This window comes from Stenella coeruleoalba (genome assembly GCF_951394435.1).
Source record: "Stenella coeruleoalba genome assembly, chromosome: 11".
NCBI lineage: Eukaryota > Metazoa > Chordata > Mammalia > Artiodactyla > Delphinidae > Stenella > Stenella coeruleoalba.
Window position 1 is genome coordinate 20,003,612 of NC_137157.1, and position 20,091 is coordinate 20,023,702.

Genomic DNA, 20,091 nt, shown 5'->3' on the forward strand with positions numbered 1-20,091 from the left:
TTTCAATAGATACAGAAAAGAATTTAATAAAATGCAACACTTATTCATGATTTAAAAAAATAATAAAACAAACAAGCAAACAAAAAACTCTTAGAAAACTAAAAATAGAAGTTAAGCTTTCAAAAAGGGCAACTACCAAAATCACACACAGGGTATATGTTACCGAACCAGGTTTGTCTCGCCTGACGCCCAGCAAGATGAAACACTGAGATGCCGAGGTTTGCAGCAAAGAGGGTATTTATTCAGAAGACAGCCAAGCAAGGAGACAGGAGAACCAATCTGAGCTCTGACTCCCAAGACAAGGGGCTCGGGGTATTTATCCGATAAAAAATAAAGAAGAAGGGCGGTTCAAGGCCTGGGGAGTGCGGGGAAAGGTGATTGGAAAAAGGTGTGGTAACTGACACTCTGAGCAGGTTTAACTAGGCTCCAGGCCTCTGCATGTTCTGAGGGTAGAGTTTTTAGCCCTTTGATGTCAAAAGATCACCAAGCAGACACTCTGGAATGCCCAGCTGAAGGGTGGGTGGTCCTATCCAGACTTACCCAGCTCAGCTCAAACTATAGCAGCTGACTCCAAGTTCCTGGAAAACAACTTGGGCAAACACCTTATTGTCTAGGCTAAGTGCAGCCTGGAGGTCAGGCAAATCTTAAAACGACCTTGATTAGTGACGGCAGGTGAAATGGATTTAACGCACGGTTTCAGTATCATCACTGTTAATAGAAACTTTAGAAACATGCCCTTTAAAATTAGGAAAAATGTCTAGTATCCATGCTTTTATTCATCTTCGTACTAAAAATCCTAATCAGTGCAGGCAGAAAATGAAAAAAAGCCTATGAACTACAAAGACACGAGAACGTCATTATTTACAGATGATATTATTATAAGATCCCAGACTCTACAAATTATTGGAAGTAATAAAAGTGTTTAGCAAGTTGCTGGAGAGAAGAAGACCCAGGTCCCTGCTTCCGGGTCCATCCTCCCAACACACTTTACGGGGAAGTCCTCCTCACTGCTGACTCACCGTGACCCCCCATCCAGCAGAGTTCTTCCACCGAGGTGGAGGCCGCCGTCAGCCGGCTGATCAACCTGCACCTCGGGCCTCGTCCACTTACCTCTCTCTGAGCTTCTACTTCGAAGGCGTGGGGCGTGGGCCGCTTCTTCCGGGAGCTGTCTGTGGAGAAGCGCAAGGGCGCCCAGCGCTGTCCCCGGAGGAGTGGGGCGCCAGCGTGGGCGCCACGGAGGCCGCCACGGCCCTGGAGAGGAGCCTGGACCGGGCGCTCTTGGATCTGCAGGCCCTGGGTTCTGCGAGCGCAGGCGCCCAGCTCTGCGAGCTCCTGGAGAGCCACTTCCTGAGGGAGGAGCTCATCAAGAAGCTCCTCAAGAAGAAGGGCGTGCACCTGACAGACCTGCGCAGTCTGGCCGGGCCCCCAGGCCGAACTGGGCGAGTATCTCTTCGAAAGGCTCTCCTGTCAGCGCAACTAGGAGCCTCCAGAGCCCGGCGGCCTCTGCGAGACCCCCCTGCCTTCCCCCGCCTCGAGATCTCTGCCCGAGCCCCTTCCTCCAGCCAGGAGGCAACCTTTTTTAACCACCCTGAACCCTTCACCCAAGCCGTGGTACCACATGGAAATAAAAAAGTTCTTTTTGCAGAGGAAAAATAAGCTAGGCTATAAGAAGAAAACATAAGTGTCTGAATAGCATGAATGATTTGTAGTCTAATTCTGTAGATTTTCTAAAGAAATGGTTCCTAATTTATGTGTCTCACCTGGGTACGCTGAGTGCAGTGTATCTGATAAACTATGTTTTCTCTGGCAAGAAGAATAAAGGCACCTATTCAGACAATGTTGCATAGAATTTTAAGGGTTTCAGGGCTTCTCCGGAGACATTCTGGGTACTGGATTCAACTCTGTTGTTCCAAAATGTATCTTTGGTTTTGTTGAGCAGAGCAAAGAGCTGAGTACCTTGACCATATCATATTGTGTTGCCCCCATCAACCCCCAAACTCATGATAAAATTGCTTTTCCTGATTTTCAAGTTGATGTGATGCCATCTGCCTGTATTGAAGAAAGAGCCCTGTGAAATTCATCTTTGTGTCTCCCATTAGGTTGCTACTGAGAACACTGATTATTAATTACATCATACACTGACCTCTTTATGAAGCCTCTCAAGAGAAATTTCTTTCTGGTCTTAATATTAGGAATAACAGTGCTTCGCTTGGGTAACTGGTTTGGTTTTGCTTTATGAACACTGTAAATGATGTAACTAAGTTTCCTTTTCTGACTGCCTGCTGAAAACTTAGAGCCAAATTTGTGGTCCACCCAGAGTAAACGAGTAGGATTATATAAGCATTTTGCATACGTTTCATTCCTGGTTCTTCTATTACTAATTCCTTGGTGTATTTTATGGAGTCTTTTAAGCCACCTTAAACCCTGTCTGGAACAATGTTGTGTATAAGCAGATAAATAAACTTTTAAAATGTGGATTTAAAAAGAAATAAGACCCATATCGAAATCAATTGGATATTTATATACCAATTAGAACAAAATTATATAACAATTTGAAAAAAATAGAGACAAAATATAAGTTATTTATAAATAAATCTAATAAAAGTGCAAACTCTACACAGAGAAAAAAATGAACTTTATTGAATTATATTAAAGAAGTTCTAAATAAATGGAAAATATGCTATGTTCAAGAATCGGAAGACTCAGTTCTCTCCAAATTGATGTATAGATTTATTGCCATTCCAATTAAAATCCAGTAGGTTGTTTTGTTTTTTTTCCTGGAACTTGGAAAAGTGATTCTAAAATTTACTAGAAAAGCAAAAGTTCAAGAATACACAGGATACTCCTGAAGAAAAAATAAGGTGTGACTTGCCCTCTTAGATGCCAAACCTTTAATAAAGCTGGAATGATGAAAACTGACTTTGCCACAGGAATAGGCAAACTGACCAGTGGAACAGGCTAGGGAAGCAGACTCAAGAACATACAGAAACATGACAGATGACGTAGCTGTTAAAGGGAAAGCATGCACTATTCAATAAACTGGTTTCCACAGTGAGGGGCGGGGGCGGGGAGTAATTGGACCCTACCTGTCACCAGGCACAAAAATAAATTCTAGATGAACAAAGGCTTAAAAATGAAAACTAAAGCCTTAAAACTTTTGTAGGGCTTCCCTGGTGGCACAGTGGTTGAGAGTCCGCCTGCCGATGCAGGGGACACGGGTTCGTGCCCCGGTCCGGGAAGATCCCACATGCCATGGAGCGGCTGGGCCCGTGAGCCATGGCCGCTGAGCCTGCGCGTCCAGAGCCTGTGCTCCGCAACGGGAGAGGCCACAACAGTGAGAGGCCCGCGTACCACAAAAAAAAGAAAAAAAGAAAAAAGAAAAAAAAAATTTTGTATTTTTATGACTTCAGGATAAAAATAAATGCATTTAAAAAGATACAGAAAGCAGTCATAAATATTAACACCACTCCCATATATAAAGAGCTACAAATCAATAAGAAACACATAACTCAACTGAAAAATGAGCCAGAAACCCAAATAGATATTTTAAGGAAAAGGAAATGCAAATGGCCAATAAGCATAACAAGAGCTTAATCTTATGAGTGATTGGAGAAATACAAAAGCAGATCCTAAAGAAATATCATTTTACACCCACTAGAATGGCAAAATTAAGAAATCTGACTATACCAAGTGATGATGAGTGCATTGAACAATGGGAACTCACTGTTGGTGGGAGTATAAATTTGAAACCAATTTGGCTTTTACATCATCTAGCCTATGACTGAGAAACTTCACACCCAGATACTCTGTAAAAACTTTAGCATATATGCAGGAGATTAGAATATTCATAGGATCATTGTTTATACAGGCTGTAATCTGAAAATAACCCACATGTCCACAGACAAGAAAATAAATGAATAAATGATGGAATAGAGGCACAATGGGATATTTTGCAGCAGTGAAAATGAAAGAACTATGGCTACATGTAATCTAGATTCTCTTAGTGACATAATGTTAAGTTTAAAAAGCGAATGACAGAATACTACATAGAATATGGTACAACTTTCTATACTACCCAAACACAAACAGAACTAAGCAGAGTTGTTTCAGGGCACATACAGGTGGTAACAAAACTTAGAAAATGGGAGGGTCCAATGATTAACACAAAATTCAAGATAATTAAAAAAAAAAATCTCTGAGTAGGGAATGAGGGGATGGGAGGGAAAGGACTCCCTGAGGAGATGCAACAGGCTCTGGTAAAACTGTACTTCACAAATTAAGTTGTGTGTTCTTTATATTCTTTTGCAACATTATTATTAAAATATTGTAAAAATTTTAAACTTAAATTACAAAAAGAAACTGGAAAGTGCCTCGTTTCCGGTGTACTAGCCATAGATGCCGCCCGCAAGGTGCTCTGGGTCAACACTCTCGTTGGGCGTGGCGTGCGAGGGAGCGGAGCCCCCGGGGTCGCTGCACGCATGTGCCCTCCTGCCAGCCAATCAGAGACGCTCCCGGACGAGGCGAGGTCGGCTTTTCTTCCGCGAGAATTCTGACCTGCTTCGGAATAGCTTCGAGGCTGTGAAGAGGTTACATCTGAGGGGTTGGGGCAGGGGAGGCGGAAGCGGCGGGGACTTCTGTACTGAGGCGTAAAACTGTGGTCGTCGGCCATAGGGGTGTTTTTCAGGTGTGAGGAGGGGAGCGTTTGTCCCGCGCGGGAATGTGAGCCAGGGGTTATTCTTGACCTGTGAGGTAAATCTTACCCGCTGGGTCTCCCTGGGGCGCCTGACAGGAATTTGAAGGCAGTACAGCTCCCTGCGGGCAGGGCCGCGAGTGGGCGGAAAGGCGCTAGCTGCGCTGCCTCGGGACTGGACGCGACGCTGGGCGGGTGGACAGGTTGACAGCAGGCGAGGAGGGTGGGCCCTCGTCAGCGGGCCCACACCCCGCAGAAACCATTTAGATGAAGCCAGGTCTCCCCTTCACTGGTCCTCGAGGCCTGGGTCGTGGAAATCTTACGGGACGTTATTTTCTGCGGCTCAGGACTCAGAACGTTTTATGTTGTATTTCTGTTGCTGGCAACTTCTTTGGGGCGGGCTCGTGATCCATCCTGTCAGTAATTACGATTTTCACATTGTGACTGAAATCGGCTGGGTCTAGATTTGCCCCGATTTAGCCAGAACCTGGCCGGGCTAGGATTCCGCCGCCCTCCCGGTCCTCAGAGGCGAACCACCGCCGGCGTCAGGGGCGGCGCAGTCATTATCTTCTTCTGTTAACTTTTGGTCCAACAGGATAAATGAAAAGACTCCTAAAGTGGTATTCGACTAAAATCATCTTTATTTGATATCTCTCATTTTGAAATTTGCCAGTTCATTTAAATGGTGTCTTTGGATTCAGCAGGTTTGATTTTTTTTTTTTTTTTAATCAGAAAACATCGAAAAATGGTGCCCTCAGGAAGAAAACATACCGGGAAATCTGGGAGGACATTCATGGAGGATCAGGTTATAAGAGCCTGTGACTTTGAGAAAGTAGATAAAAAACATCTGATTGGTTCAGAGGATGTCATCGAAGGTACCGTATAGCTAATGTTGGGCAGTGACCATGTCCTGCATTTATTTTCATGTACTTCATGTTTCTTATTTGGACTTAGTGAAGCTCCTATAGCATCTTTCGCCTGATGTCTGATAAACAGTACATAGATTATTATGACATTAACACAGGAAGACTTGCAAAATTGTTCCCATAAAATGGTCTTGGATCCTGATTTAATTCCATCTAACCTGCAGAGAAAGTAGTGCATTTATACGTCTGTTTTAAAAACTTGTCTTGGCACAAAGCCTCAAAAAACCTCGAAATTAAGATATTACTCCATTTAAAAATTACCAAAATAGCATACTTAATTTCAACTTTTTCTTTTTTTATTGTCAATTCAGGGAAGACTCCAGTACTTGATAAACATGGGAAGAAAAGGACTTCTGCAGGAAAAGTTGAAGACGTGGGGTAATATGCTTAAACAATTTTCACCTCTTAGACTTAAAAAAAAGTCTATTTGGTTGTCCAATGAGTATTGCATGTAAAATACTGGGCATGTGATATTTCTTCCAAAACAAGAATGATATTTTATGGATCCTTAATTAAAAGTTTTTTGATGTATTTTTTTTTCACAGGGGTGAAGTACAGAATATGCTGGAAAGATTTGGAGGTATGTTTTAGGAGATATTTGTATTCAAAATTGTTTTAAACCATATAATTTGTATAATAGTAAGTAATAATCAGTGGAATATAAGACTGTTATTTAATGCTTTGTTCTCATATGTAAGATTTTGCACAAGTATATGTGGTTCGGCTTCATAGATTTCCTTACTAACTTTTTCCAGTTGTTGACGTGAAAAGAGATGGTGCTAACGATGGTAAGTTAAGAATGGTCCTGTTACTTTATAGGTGTGTGAGTTTAATGGACTATGAAATTTTAGAGCAAAAATGGATGGGAAAAGTGTCTATCCCTCTGTTTGGACTTTCACGGACTAAGTGATACAAACACACGCACATATCTGTATATGTTAGTTTTTCATTTTCTCAATTTAGTTATTTTCTATGGCATTCCTGTGTTCTTTAGGAAGGGCAGTGTAAATTAAAGCCTTTAAAGTAACTTTATTTTTATTTTTACATTATTAAACTATGTAGTTGAGAATTAAAGACCACCTTGCTAGTAAGCAAGAGATCAGATAAAAAGTTCATAAACTTTAAATTGTATGTCAAATACCAGTTACGTTAACTGTGTTAGGGGATAGTATTCTTATAAAAGAGTCAATATTTGGCTCCTCTCTAGTATTATTCATATAATCAAGTCTTTTTTGAAAGCTTTGCCCTATTTGGTAGTAACAAAATGCTTGTTTTACAATCTGTCTTATAAGTTTATTATTACAGATGGATATTGGAAATACAAAATATTTATGTAATAGTGTAGGTCACCTCATCATGATTACTGAAAAGTAACTATTGATGGTAGATCCCTATGCACGTGCCTAGCAAAGGATTACCTGAAGTATTAAAAAGTTTATGAAACGCAGTACTTATATTGGTAAAATGTCCCATAAGAATGTATTTAAAAGGGTTCTTTTTTCTTTTTCTTTTTTTTCTTTTTGGCTGTGTTGGGTCCTCGTTGCAGTGCGCGGGCTTCTCATTGCGGTGGCCTCTCCCGCCGCGGAGCACAGGCTCCGGGCGCACGGGCTTAGCAGCTGTGGCTCGCGGGGCTCCAGAGAGCAGGCTCAGGAGTTGTGGTGCACTGGCCCAGGTGCTCCACGGCATGTGGGATCCCCCCAGACCAGGGCTCGAACCCGTGTCCCCCGCACCGGCAGGCGGACTCCCAACCACTGCGCCACCAGGGAAGCCCTAAAAGGATTCTTGAATGAATTTATTTAGATATTTACTTAAAATAAGATTTTCCTATGCTTGGTTGGTCTTTGTCTCTTTTAGTAAAAATATTTTTTAAAGTATCACTGACTATATTTTAAAAAAGTATTTTCTTTAACTATTTTTATTCTTTTTAGACTCTTAAAATAGTTTTGCGTTTCATATAATGAGTTCTAAATTTAGCCTTTATTAGTGTTTTCTTATGAAGAAATTAAAGTCTGTCCTTCAGACCCTTTCTTTCAGTTATTAGCTCTTTTTAATCACCTCTAAATTAAAAAATTATCTCTAGTTAGGAAAATCAGAATTGGGATACCAATAACTAAAAGTTTTCTCAGAAAAAAAAAAGCAAGGAAATAATCTTGCTTTTTGATATTATGTGTATTTTTAAAGATCTTTTCAAAACTCTTGAACCAGCTTTATCCATGTTTATTTGAATACGTGGGAACAAAGTAACTTTCTTCCACATTAAATTTAATGAGTATTTATTTTCAATATAGCTGATATTAACAAGGCTCTTCTTGCCAAGAGAAAAAGACTAGAAATGTATACCAAGGCTTCTCTCAAAACCAGTAACCAGAAAATTGAAAACATTTGGAAAACCCAACAAGAGCAAAGGTAGGATGTTGTTTTTTTCACTGCCACAACATTTGCATCATTTCTTAGTATTCATCGGTGCAAATTATGAGAAGTACTATCATCTTCTACTTATTGGGATCTCCAGTAAAAAAGTATATTTGGCTTGATTTTCCTCTAAGTCCTTTAGTCCTATAACTTCATTCCTTCACAGACTTGAGAAATATTTCCTAGAAATCAATAAAGATGTCCTTTTTCCCCTTTTAAATAATGTTTGAGGGTTTTTTTTAACAATAAAGGTAATTTATATTCATTCTAAAAATACACTAGCTGAATAAAAAGTAAATGTCATATAAACCATTAGTCTTATGATAGTTAACTGTTTAACAGTGTAGAAAAAGATCAACCTTATGTATTATAAATAATTTGTATATTTTAGCTGAATTAACTATTCTTTTGTACAAAATCACTGTACCAAAATGAGGAAAAATTAAGTGAAATATTTCTATTTTGGAAATGTTATATGATAAATATAATAACTTCAGTGAATCTATTTATCATATCACAACCTATATGCAGTAGGAGAAAATGAAAAATAAATTCTTGGAGATAAAATGGACTTTTCTGGAAAATGTATATGTACAATAAAACTCCTTTAGTTTTCAAGAGCTTAAAGTACATGAGAGGGTTTTTCTGTTAGTTGGTTAGGAAAATAAATACTTCTGAATCATCATAAATCATAACTTCTTGGCTTCACATCTGAAAATTTGATATTATTTTCTTTTTTATTATAGTATAATTAGTCAAATCAGTTTTGTCTTGAAAGTCTTTCCATATTGATGTGAAATATGACAATGTTCATTATGTTTTACAGGCAGAAGCTTAACCAAGAATATTCTCAGCAGTTTCTGACTTTGTTCCAGCAGTGGGATATAGATGTGCAGAAAGCTGATGAACAAGAAGAAAAACTAACTGTTAGTATTATGCTTAGCTTTATAGCTTTATAATTAATCTACTATTACCAAGTGTCAAGTAGGAAGGGAGAGGCCGGCCTTGCAGTACATCCATGGACCTTAGCCAGGTTCCACTGCCCATTGCTGGCTATATGAGTTTGGTTCTGCTGAATGCAGAAGTACAGGCACATACCATACTCATAAAAGCTGTTGGTCTTTGCTTCGTAACATATTGTTAATATCAAGTTTGCTATTATTAATACTATGCAGAGGTTATAGTTTTTGGTAATGACAAAATCTAGGGTATGCATATGTAAGTGGATGGCTAAAGTAGGGTGAAGAACAAAAGTCATTGGTGGAAAACAGGCCAAGAAACTGAAAGACCAGCAATATTGTAAGGATCATCTGTGTTGCCATTGAAAGCACCAAGAATTAAAATATGTTTTGAGTACTGTTGAGATTTCCTACTCAATGACCGGTAGGGTTATTATATTATTGTATATAAGTGGTGAACACAAATTATGTAAACTCAGTCATAGTAAATGCTACAATCTTAAAAATATTGATTTAAAAACTATTCCTTTTAAGTGTAATGTAGAATCAATTTTTGCTAAATTTTACCCAAATTGTTATTTCATAATTTTTTCTTTTACATTTGTAGAATATGTTTCGACAGCAACAGAAAGTTTTTCAACAGTCTAGAATTGTTCAGAACCAGAGACTGAAAACAATTAAACAATTATATGAGCAGTTCATAAAGGTTTGTTGTATTTGGTAACATAATACATTCTTACAAAATATAATTCATTTGTGGAAGTAGAAGATAAATTTTTTCTCAGTTTAAGGGAAGAACATTTTGCTTATACGTTTTAAATTCTTAACAGTTTTCCATTTTGAATGCATTGCTTTCGATGTAATTTAAGTGCTAAATGCTATCACTAAGTATTACCACTTGGTGTAGGAACTTCAGTACTATATTTGACTCCTCCATCTCTCTTATTCTTCACATCCACTGCTACTGCCCTAGTTCAGAACCTCATTATTCTTTGCTTATACTATGAAAACTCTTAACTGATTTCTGTTTTCCAACCCATCCTTCGTGGGTCTGCCATATTATCTTTCTATAACATTACCTTTTCCCTCCTGAAAAACTGTCAGTAGCTTCTCATGCTAAATTCTTAGGTATTCAAGATTCACCCCCAAAAAATACGATTCTTTTTTTAATGCTCCAATTACTACATTCATCCATTACTTCCACCCTCTCCACATAACGGCTTTCTCTGAACTCACTCACTTTGAACTTTCATGCTTTTGTTTATGCTCTTGCCCTAGAATACTTTTAACCCCTTTTCCTAACCTTCCTTTCAGTCTTATTCTTTTGCCAACTAAATTGGAATTACGTCCCCATTTTCTACTATATAGCTACGGGAAGTTGTGCTTCTATTCCTTTTATAAAATTTTGTGTGATTTTTGTTTGTTTCTTCCAGTGAGAAGGTACACTACTATTGTACCTCCTTTAATAATATTTGATTTATGTCTGACATTTTCTATTCCTTCAGTGGATATTTTGGTTTCCATGTATTAGAATATTTTTATTTGAGATAAATAATGTGCATTGATGAATATTAAAAAGTTCCTGCTTTTGAAAGTTAATTGTATAAGTTTTGAACCTGAGATGAAAAGTGGTGGTTTGTAACTGAACTAGCCTTTTGTGTTTTAGAGTATGGAAGACTTGGAGAAGAATCACGATTATCTACTTACTGGTGCACAAAACGAACTTAGAAAAGAAATGGCTATGTTGCAAAAAAAAATTATGATGGAAACGGTAAGTTATTATATTTAAAATTGAAAAAATAAGGATTATTGTAAGCATTGAAATATTTTATTTGCTGAAATATGTATAACACTTATCTAAAAATTAAACAAATGTTTAATATCTCCTTTCATTTGACAGCAGCAGCAAGAGATGGCAAATGTTCGAAAGTCTCTTCAGTCCATGTTATTCTGATGACTCTTTGAAGGAATAACTTGAACCTAAGTAATATGATACAATTTATAACATTAGCTAAGAGGCATGTAAGTTTTTAGAGTGGTTGAAAATTCTGGTTTAAAATATTACATCATATTAATCATTAGCTTAAGTGCAAGACCCTTCTTCTTCACCTCCAAATAAAATAATGAAGTTATGTGAGTAGCAGCAATTCCTAAATTATATGTACCACTGTGCTTTCAGCTCTTTAATACTAATAGTGATTTTTTCTAACATTTGTCAATTAACTCTTAGCAATAAATATGATTTAATTTCAAGTTTTGGCTTCAGTGTATTTGTATCACTTCCAAAAGGTAGAAAGCATAGGTATAGATGGTTAATTAATTTTGTTCTTAAGGAAAAAAAAACCCCACAAAATCTGTTTTATACGTACACCCTTTCATGCATATTCATTAAGTTACACTACCAATTCTAATGAAAATAAGATTTCAAAAGAAAATACATTCTATTGACTTACAAAATTTATTAAACGCAACTTCAGTTTCCGTTCTGGAATAAATTAAACTGCTAAAAACCATTAACACAACTGAACAAGATATATAAATAATCCATTTTAAGACATGGATTTGTGAATGTCATTTCCACAACATCAAAATGCCATTTAATTTGGCTCAGTCCACAATTAAATGACACATGCCCTTAGTAATGACAAATTGCATCCTGCAATCTGTCTTTAACTATAAATTACACAGAATGTCTTTAACCATCTGTCTTTAACTATAAATTACACAGAATGTCTTATTTTTCAGTTTTAATATTCAGTAAGTATATGGATGTTTTTACATTCATTTCCAAATTTGAACAGTTAATTCCTACATCCTGTATTTTAAAATGTGCATTTTTAACATAGAAAAACATATGAAACTCTTGATTTAATAAATATTAAATTGTTTCAGCATTTGTTTGAAATATTTGAGTTAAACTTACTATTTTTTGCTGAAACTACTTTCACTGAATCATTCAAAAACAAAAAATATGCCCAAAAGATGGAGAAAGGAGTGACTTTGTCCTGTTTTTCCATATTTTAAATTCTAATTTTTGCTGCATAACCCACACTTATCTTAGTTTGAGGTTTTCCAAGTTTTTAAAAATGAATCCATACTGATTCTCTTTTTCTAACTGTGCTAACTTATGTAGGAAGAAATTAGTCCTCCACCATGAACAAATATCTGACATTAAGGGGACAGTTTACTTCCTAAATTTTTGCATTTTGTAAAGCCTTTTAAGCCAAAGTACATGCTGGAATGTAAATTTTAAGTATTATAAAATTTAAGTTTTAAGTACTATTCAAATTAAGAAGGTCCTTATTGAATTTACCAGTTGTTTCAGAGGCAAAATAAGTCCTCCAGAGTATTTTCTGTGTACTTAATTCACATAAGTATATATTTTTTCCTTTTTTTAAAAAAAAATATTTGTTTGTCTGCACCAGGTCTCAGTTGTAGCATGTGGGATCTAGTTCCCTGACCAAGGATCAAACCCGGGCCCCCCACATTGGGAGCATGTAGTTGTAGCCACTAGACCACCAGGGAAATCCCTATTTTTTCCTTTTAAGGAATATCAACTTTCACTCTTTTTCAATATGCCTTTTTCTTGCATATTAAGATACAGTACATGTTCATTACTCCTTTTTTAAAAAAAATTATTTCACCATACGGCTTATGGTCTACAGAACTGTTGGATAAAATTACAAACAGGTAAGATGGGAGTCTGAGGATTTGGATCACCAAAGACCCATGTGATAGTTCTATTATTCATAATGAGCAAGGTAAACACTTTTAAGTGGGAGTGGAAAGATGAGAATCAGTACATAATGTAGTTAGTTGTTGAATAACAGATACTTATTTTATCCCCATTTTACCTCAAATGAGTAAAAGTGTACTTGAAGTAGCTTTAGCTGATATTCTAAAGGGAAGATAGTTTTGCTATGTTTTCATAAATTACTAATTTTCTTACACGTCAATTGTGCTTTAGCTATTGTTTTGTTTTTCACAAAGGGAAATGTTTAATGTCTCCTTTTTTTGTGACAATGAAGTTTAAACTCAGAATATCAAGGAACAAGTTGCCCTCACTGTAAAGATTCATTTGTTTTTCTGAACTGGTAAGATAAATTCCTCTTACTGACTACAAATTACAGAAGTTGGTACACTAAAGCAAGTATTTCGTTTTATACAATAGTAATTAATGTACCTTTTTTGAAAATGGCTAATAAAAAATACCTATAACATCATTTGACTCGATAATTACACTATTACAATTCATGCACTTATGCAATATTATGAACGCACTTGTCAATTTTTAGCGAAGTAAGCATCACCCTCAAGATGGATAAAATCCTTTAAGTCCTGAATTTTTATGTAATCCTTTGGCAGAGAAAACCCCAATTGTCTGATAAGGATTTCTGAGACAAAGAGATTGCTCTTTAGAACTATAGTGGTTCACTTTCTTATACTCAGAAAATTGAAATTTCTTTCTTTGGTTTTGTTTCTAATTAATTTACAGATTGTATTACTCTGATAATACCTTGATAAAAAATGTTGCTACACAACGAGGGCTTTGCCACTGAAACAGACATAATGGAATCTACAGGACTTAATGTTTATATTAAAATATAACCTTATTTGATAGTATACTAGCCTCCTGAAAAAGGAGATTCCCTTCACTCCTAGGTTCCCCTAACTGCTTCTCCTCTTTTCCTTGGGCTATTAGTCAATATGCTTGTGAACCTGTTCAGGTGCTTGATGACATGAAGTCTTGAAGATACTTAGATGAAGGTGTCTTGAAATTTGCAGGCACAAAGCACTAAAGTACCTCATCATATCAAATGAAGAAATGACCTTTAGAAGCAAAAAAGAAAATATAAAATGGATTATGGTCTATCTTTTCTAAAGCAGCAGCTATTTTTCTGTCCTCTCACCCCCTAAACTCAAACCTTAACCAAAAATTCTTCACCGAAAATATTACATTTTATAGTTCATATTTGGACCTCACTGTAGTCCTCTAGAATATGCAGGGTATTTCACAGTTACAGAAACTGAGGCTCAGAGTGGTAAAAGGTATAAATTACAAAAGCTGGAAAACAACAGAACTCAAGTCTTCTGACTCCATATCCTTTCGATTTTCTACTGTACAACAAAGCCTCAAATTTTCTACTAGAAGGGGCTATCAGTCATTATCATGAAATCACTTCACCATATACTTTTCTTATTCCTTTGAGAGTAGCTGTAAGAAAGTAAAGGCCTGGAAGAGACATCATAGTTGAGGGAAGGCATATACAAAATTGTGTTCTTTACAAAATTAAGCGGAGGCACACTATTTAAGAACTTTCCCAGAGGCTGGGGGGAAATGCTTCCTTTTAGAAAAAGGAGCCTCACAGCTCTGCCGGTGGAGAGGGAATTCTCACCAATGGGGGGAAAAAAATCTCCTTATCAGTTACTTGAAAAACTCCGTCTGACTCTTTTCTCTCTGAAGCAAGAACCTTTTCCCTAAGGATGCCAAAGGGCACAATACGCTTATTTTGGTACACATAGTGGTTTTTTGTTTGTTTTTAATTGTGGTCCACAAAGTGTTTTAAAGAAAAATTGAATTCGACTTTCTCACCACAATCTCCACCACTGATGTAAAACCAGGCCAACTCACTCATTACAAATGAGGTGCTCAAATTTTTAACACCTGATATTTTAATTCTGTTAATTCCATTTGGTAATACTTAACGTTCACTAAAAGAAACCCTACATTGAATTTTCAGATATTTTGAAAAATCACCACCTATTTCTTACATTTAGATTGTTTTGGAGCCCTAATAATATTTATAGTGGATAGCAAATTAAAAGAAATTATTCTGATTTTCAGATATTTTTTAGCATATTGCCTGAGAAACTTTCAAGGACTAAGATTTACATCTCACCACTATTTGAAGAATGGAAGACTTCTGAATGGATATTAAGTTGTTAACTTACTCTAAAGAAAAGTATAATACTATAGAACCTAGTATAAAGGATGATCAGATGTACCCCAGGGGTCCATGCACAGAACAGACAGGCTTTGTTTTAATACCTCTATCTAACAAATAGTGTGAGATCATTTAAATTATCAAAAGGTTCAGTGTTTCTTTTAGCTCACTTTAATATTAGTTTTTGTATACCAATAACAATTTGGTGAAGTCCAGTGAGGTCTGAGGTAGCAAAATTGTCCAGAACTACCATTAATTGAAGACCAACCATAAAGATAATGTCTTAGTAAAATAAAAAATTTAGCAATGCCTCCTTTATCCACTTGTGTGATTAAAATGTTACCAACAATGATTTTCTTTTCCTCAGATGGCTAAAGCTTCTCTCTTATGCACCATAATTCTATTTTATAATCATTTTGAACAGAAATTAATATATGTATTATCCAAATCACTTTTTAAGCAGGATGCAATTAATGAGAATTTAATTTGCTTGATAAGAGGCATCATTATTAATATAAATTTTGCACTATCCTCAAGGGCCATACAGATACATAGCATTGCTTACTTCTAGCATAAAATGGTCCCAGAACCTTGTACTGGGTAGTCCTGTCTGTTCTGTTTTGTTTTGTTTCCTCAGTATTAGCTGACAGTTCTTGATACAATAGTGCCCACCTCTGCTAAGACCAACTACATTTAATTTACCTGTTATCTGCTATAAGCTCATAATAATTCTAACAAGCTGGATTAAATAAGTCAGACACTAATACATGTCTGTAGTCCTTTGCCAGAGAGTTGAAGTGATTTTTGACATCTTAGTACTGGTTTTTTGGTACTATTTTTTTTAAGGTACACAGTTGTGTTTTTAAGGATTTAGGTTGTTGGAACCCGGATCTCCAGATATGTGGGCCGTTTTCAAACACAATATAAAGCAAGCTTTAAAGAAGTAATTTTAAATGTTCAGAAACAGTTACTGTATAGATTAGAAAGTAAGGCTACCTGATATCTCACTGAAATGACTCATTTAAGCATAGTATTATCTGATATTTGTTAAAAATAAATAAAAATCTTACCAAGAAAGCACTTACCATTGCTATCCATAGAACAACATATTCGTCTACAAAATTATTAAAGTACTGGTCTAAAAATAAAAGACCTGGGCCAAGAAAGACAGTGTCTTGAAGATACAGTTCACTTTTGGTCATGTGAGCTATCTATAAAAAAGTAAACAAAATAATTTCACCATTAAATTTTAAATGTTTTAGCTTTTAGTTTCAGGATAGAATTACCTAGAACTTTAATTTACTATTAAGACAAATAAGGATAAAGAGACCATTTATTTAACCTCACATTTGATATGGGAATACTGAATCTAAAATTTCTCAAATTCATGACTGGGTAGCTTATTAAAGTTTCTAATATTTAAATTCCTTGATATCAGAAAGTTATAATTGATAATCATTGCTAAACAAATAATTAAAAGAACTTACTATACTAAGGAGTCTGTCTCTGAATCTAACATTCATTTACAGTATTACTTGGAGCACAAAGAGCTAACTATTTATTGTGATGATAACACCATAAAAAACCTACCCATTGTATGAAATAGTTTCCAGCTTTGTGTTTGAGGAACAAGTACATATTTATACCATGAATCATAAATTAAAAGAAGTTCTTACCACCAATTTCTGTGAGATTTTAGCAAAGACACATCCAAACATTAGGGTATAAAGACAAGGATGCTTTTCAAACAGATTAGTTGCTGACTTTTTATAGATCATTATTGCCAGTAAAATAATTATTCCTATGTGGAGTCCAGGTGACAAGACACTGGTACCCTAATGGATAAAGCAGAAAATCAGCACCAAATTTTAAAAATGCATTTATTACAATGCAAATATTTTCTAAGCATCTATTTTGTGTTAGGAACTAGAGACCTAGAGAAGAGTATGATAATGTATGGCCTAAAGGAGTATACAGACCTTAGCCATGCTTTTCAAACTTCCACAGAAACCTAGGGTTACACAGAGGTAATACAGTGCTTAGATGTTTGGTTCCAATTTTATATGAACACACATTTTAAACTAATAACCACTAAAAAAATAACATGATTTATTCCATACCAAATTTTACCATGCTGAAGGCCATCAACACTCCAATTGCCAAGTTAACATATTTTTGTGCAGATATTGAAATAAAGCTTAACCTGCCACTTTTTCACAATCTTAATCACTGATTAGGAGGAGTTTAATTCTGCCCTGGTCTCTCTCTATACCAATATCCCACCCCTGCCCCTGCCTTTTGCATTTAGACTACAAATGCCCTCTTACGTAACATTGTACAACCCGACCCATTACATTTTTATCTATGCGAATCAGGATGCTCTCAGCACTGCTTATCCTAAACAAAATATGGAAATAAATTTGATTTTAAGGCTTACTAAATATATAACCACCAATTTAAATGTATCCATTAAAGCAGGCTTATTCTTGTTTATTAAGTCTATATGTTATAAATTAGAACTTACTATAAAATTACATGAATATTATAAATATTACAAAATTGTATCTTAATAAAACACTATACTATATAGTAATGTTATAAATATTTAGATTATTAAAACAGTGCTTTTACCTGTACTTTGGTTCTGTAAATTTTATTCAAGGAAATCTGCTGCTAAAGAAGTTGGAAAACGACCAGTTTAAGAGTTTGAAATCAACCACTCCTTAGACATAGTGTTTGATTTCTTGGCTTCCTTCAAACATTTAATGAATTATGTCTTAGTAAAATATTCTAAAGTGGACACTGATTATCACTAGATCTCATCATCTTTAGTGGAGCTCATGTTCCTACAAGTATTCTATTTTATCATCCATGGTCAAGCAAAAAGTATTCTTAAGCATCTTATGCAGAATACTTTAACATTTCTAAAGCAATTCTGAGGTTAACTGACAAAACACCTCAAAACACAACAAATTAAAATTTCCAAATATATCAGAACTTATGTATCTAAGTGAGTTTTATACTTTGCCTTTGAATTATGTATATAAAATATATTCATAAAGATAATTTATGAATTATGTGGATTCCTTTGAAATAGGCTTAAGAGCCAATTTATAAGTCATTTAAGAGAATGAGTCTTTTTTAAAACTAAAAATGCTATATTTCATGTTTTTACTCCTCTTATTTATTAGACCTAGCTTCAAATGACTTTTTCTCAAAATCAAACCCACCCTTAAAAGATAGAAATTTTGAACTACAGCACTGAAGAAATTAGAGAGAATTAACTATAGCTTAAAGGCATTCCAAGAAGGTTTTGACAGAAGATGGCATCACTGGAGTAAGTACTTATCTTCTTGTGATCAACTACCTTGAAGATGACAATATGTTTTTTTAAACACATGGATATTATGTTATATTTGTTAAAAACCAGGCAGAATTCCTTTCTGCCTCTTTCCTGTGTAAAAGTATTGAAGAAGTTTTAAAAAACAAATATGAATAAATACAAAAGAATTATAGATGAGCAAAGTGTAAAGAACACAAATACAAGTTGTACCGACTCCAGAACTGAGGATAAAATTTTTACCTTTTAAAATATTGGGATAGTTTTAAAAATACATTTCAGTGAAATTTCAATAAAATTTACATCATGACTAATAAATTGCCCCATATGTGAAACCATGACCTTTGGCAGCTTTCCTGACATTCAACCAGGAACTCATTCCCTCCTCCTCCTCCTCTCCTATATCAGGGCCAGGCACAACGAGCAAGAAGACAAATGGCAACTCTTGATTATGTACAGTAATGAAACAGCAGATGATTAAATCGAATGTCACAAAAGTCTACTCTGAGACAGGCTGTAGAAAGAGGAAAAATTCTTTAACATCAGTCTAAACTGTTTTAAAAATGCTTTTGTGTTATGTGCCTAAAAAGAATTCTTTTAAGATATTTAGTTTCCTTCCCTATTCTTGAACTTTGTCATATTTTTAGTATCTCTGTAGCTGGGTGAAAAGAAAATTGATCATAAAATTAATACTGAATGATGATGAAATTAATGTCTTACTGCTATAGTGGATCCATTCTTGCCAACACCACCATGGAGGATAACATGGAAATAATTTGAACAGGAAAATATTGCTCCACCTACTACTCCGAGAACTGGTAAGATCTTCAATTTTATTTCTAGGACAGGTATCTTTAGGGGTAGAGGAAAGAAACACATCATTAAGAAAACAGAATTTCTTTTCCTATTAAAAAGTAAAGAAACATTATGGTACAGCCCTGTACAATAAGCTATTCTTTTTCTTATAATCAAACCTTAACTTCTGGAATGTAACCTGAAGTGGTAACTTTTCTTTTAATGGTTTTATCTCTTAAAGTGAAAAATCCAGCTAAGTCTATTTAAATAAGTGGGATGAAGTATTTCATCTCACAAGCTTTCATCTGACTTAAAGAAACATGAAAAAGGATAGTTCACTTGACTTTGGTACGTCTAAAAGGCAGCATCACAGGACAGTCAGACACCAGGGTCTGCATCATGAATGTGACAAACGTGTATGCATGCAAAAGTTTTGTGTAGTTAATATCCAGGATTAAATCTCTAGCAATATATATTTACCTGTTGGTCAATTGCTGTTCAAGAAAACTTCCAAAGGCAGCAAAGGATTTAAAAGACAGTAACAATGAATTGCCAAAAGCTGTAGGCTATTGTGTACTGAAAATATACTCTGAAATACTGCACCAAAATTTGTGGAAACTACAGATCAACAATTAAATTTAGAAGATCTATATCTAAATTAAGTATTCTTATTGATGAGAATAAGTAGGTATGCTTTCTTCCTATGGTATTGCCAAAACACTGAATGAAATGATTTTAAGATTAAATTCTTCCCCAGTATAACCAAATCAGAATTCCAAATTTAAAACACCACATCTGACAATGACCAGAGTTGCCTAACTGCCTCTAAGTCCACATGCCCCTTCTAATGGGTACTGGCTGAACAGGTACCATGAAAGACACATCACATCCCTCTAGCATATTTTAGAGGCCTATGTATCCTTGATTCTATTATTTATTCTTACATGATAAGAAGGAATATGAGTATCTCAGGGAATGTTCCTCTACTTAAAAATATGCTCAAAGTCTATTTCTGAGCCTAGTG

At 35.5% G+C, this 20,091-nt stretch overlaps 2 protein-coding genes across 3 annotated transcripts in view; one reads left to right on the forward strand and one right to left on the reverse strand.

Annotated features, from left to right (window-relative positions):
- The first annotated feature begins 4,158 nt into the window (after window positions 1-4,158).
- Window positions 4,159-13,686, forward strand: SYCP3 (synaptonemal complex protein 3). 2 transcript variants are annotated; one of them, XM_079935855.1, is made up of 9 exons: window positions 4,159-4,586; window positions 5,423-5,565; window positions 5,928-5,994; window positions 6,162-6,196; window positions 7,905-8,022; window positions 8,855-8,954; window positions 9,595-9,693; window positions 10,654-10,758; window positions 10,888-13,686. In XM_079935855.1, the coding sequence occupies exons 1-9, from the start codon at window positions 4,396-4,398 to the stop codon at window positions 10,939-10,941; spliced, it is 912 nt and encodes a 303-aa protein (XP_079791981.1). In that variant the 5' UTR covers window positions 4,159-4,395; the 3' UTR covers window positions 10,942-13,686. The 2 variants fall into 2 exon arrangements, with proteins under 2 accessions (XP_079791981.1, XP_079791982.1); XM_079935856.1 differs by lacking the exon at window positions 4,159-4,586 and adding an exon at window positions 4,653-5,310.
- Window positions 10,782-20,091, reverse strand: part of CHPT1 (choline phosphotransferase 1) — a 35,024-nt gene continuing 25,714 nt past the window's right edge. Inside the window, exons 5-9 of the mRNA XM_079935854.1 lie at window positions 18,993-19,124; window positions 16,609-16,767; window positions 16,018-16,143; window positions 13,707-13,817; window positions 10,782-10,967 (exon numbers count right to left, since the gene is read on the reverse strand). Coding sequence (XP_079791980.1) covers window positions 10,923-10,967; window positions 13,707-13,817; window positions 16,018-16,143; window positions 16,609-16,767; window positions 18,993-19,124 — 573 coding nt within the window. The 3' untranslated portion in view covers window positions 10,782-10,922. The remainder of the gene's footprint in view (window positions 10,968-13,706; window positions 13,818-16,017; window positions 16,144-16,608; window positions 16,768-18,992; window positions 19,125-20,091) is intronic.

Bases quoted from the DNA above. Each gene is read 5' to 3' on its own strand.
- SYCP3 (XM_079935855.1), top strand. From the start codon at position 4,396: ATGCCGCCCGCAAGGTGCTCTGGGTCAACACTCTCGTTGGGCGTGGCG. The intron at 6,197-7,904 runs GTATGTTTTAGG...TTTTCAATATAG, and splicing joins TATGCTGGAAAGATTTGGAG to CTGATATTAACAAGGCTCTT. The intron at 8,023-8,854 runs GTAGGATGTTGT...TATGTTTTACAG, and splicing joins AAAACCCAACAAGAGCAAAG to GCAGAAGCTTAACCAAGAAT.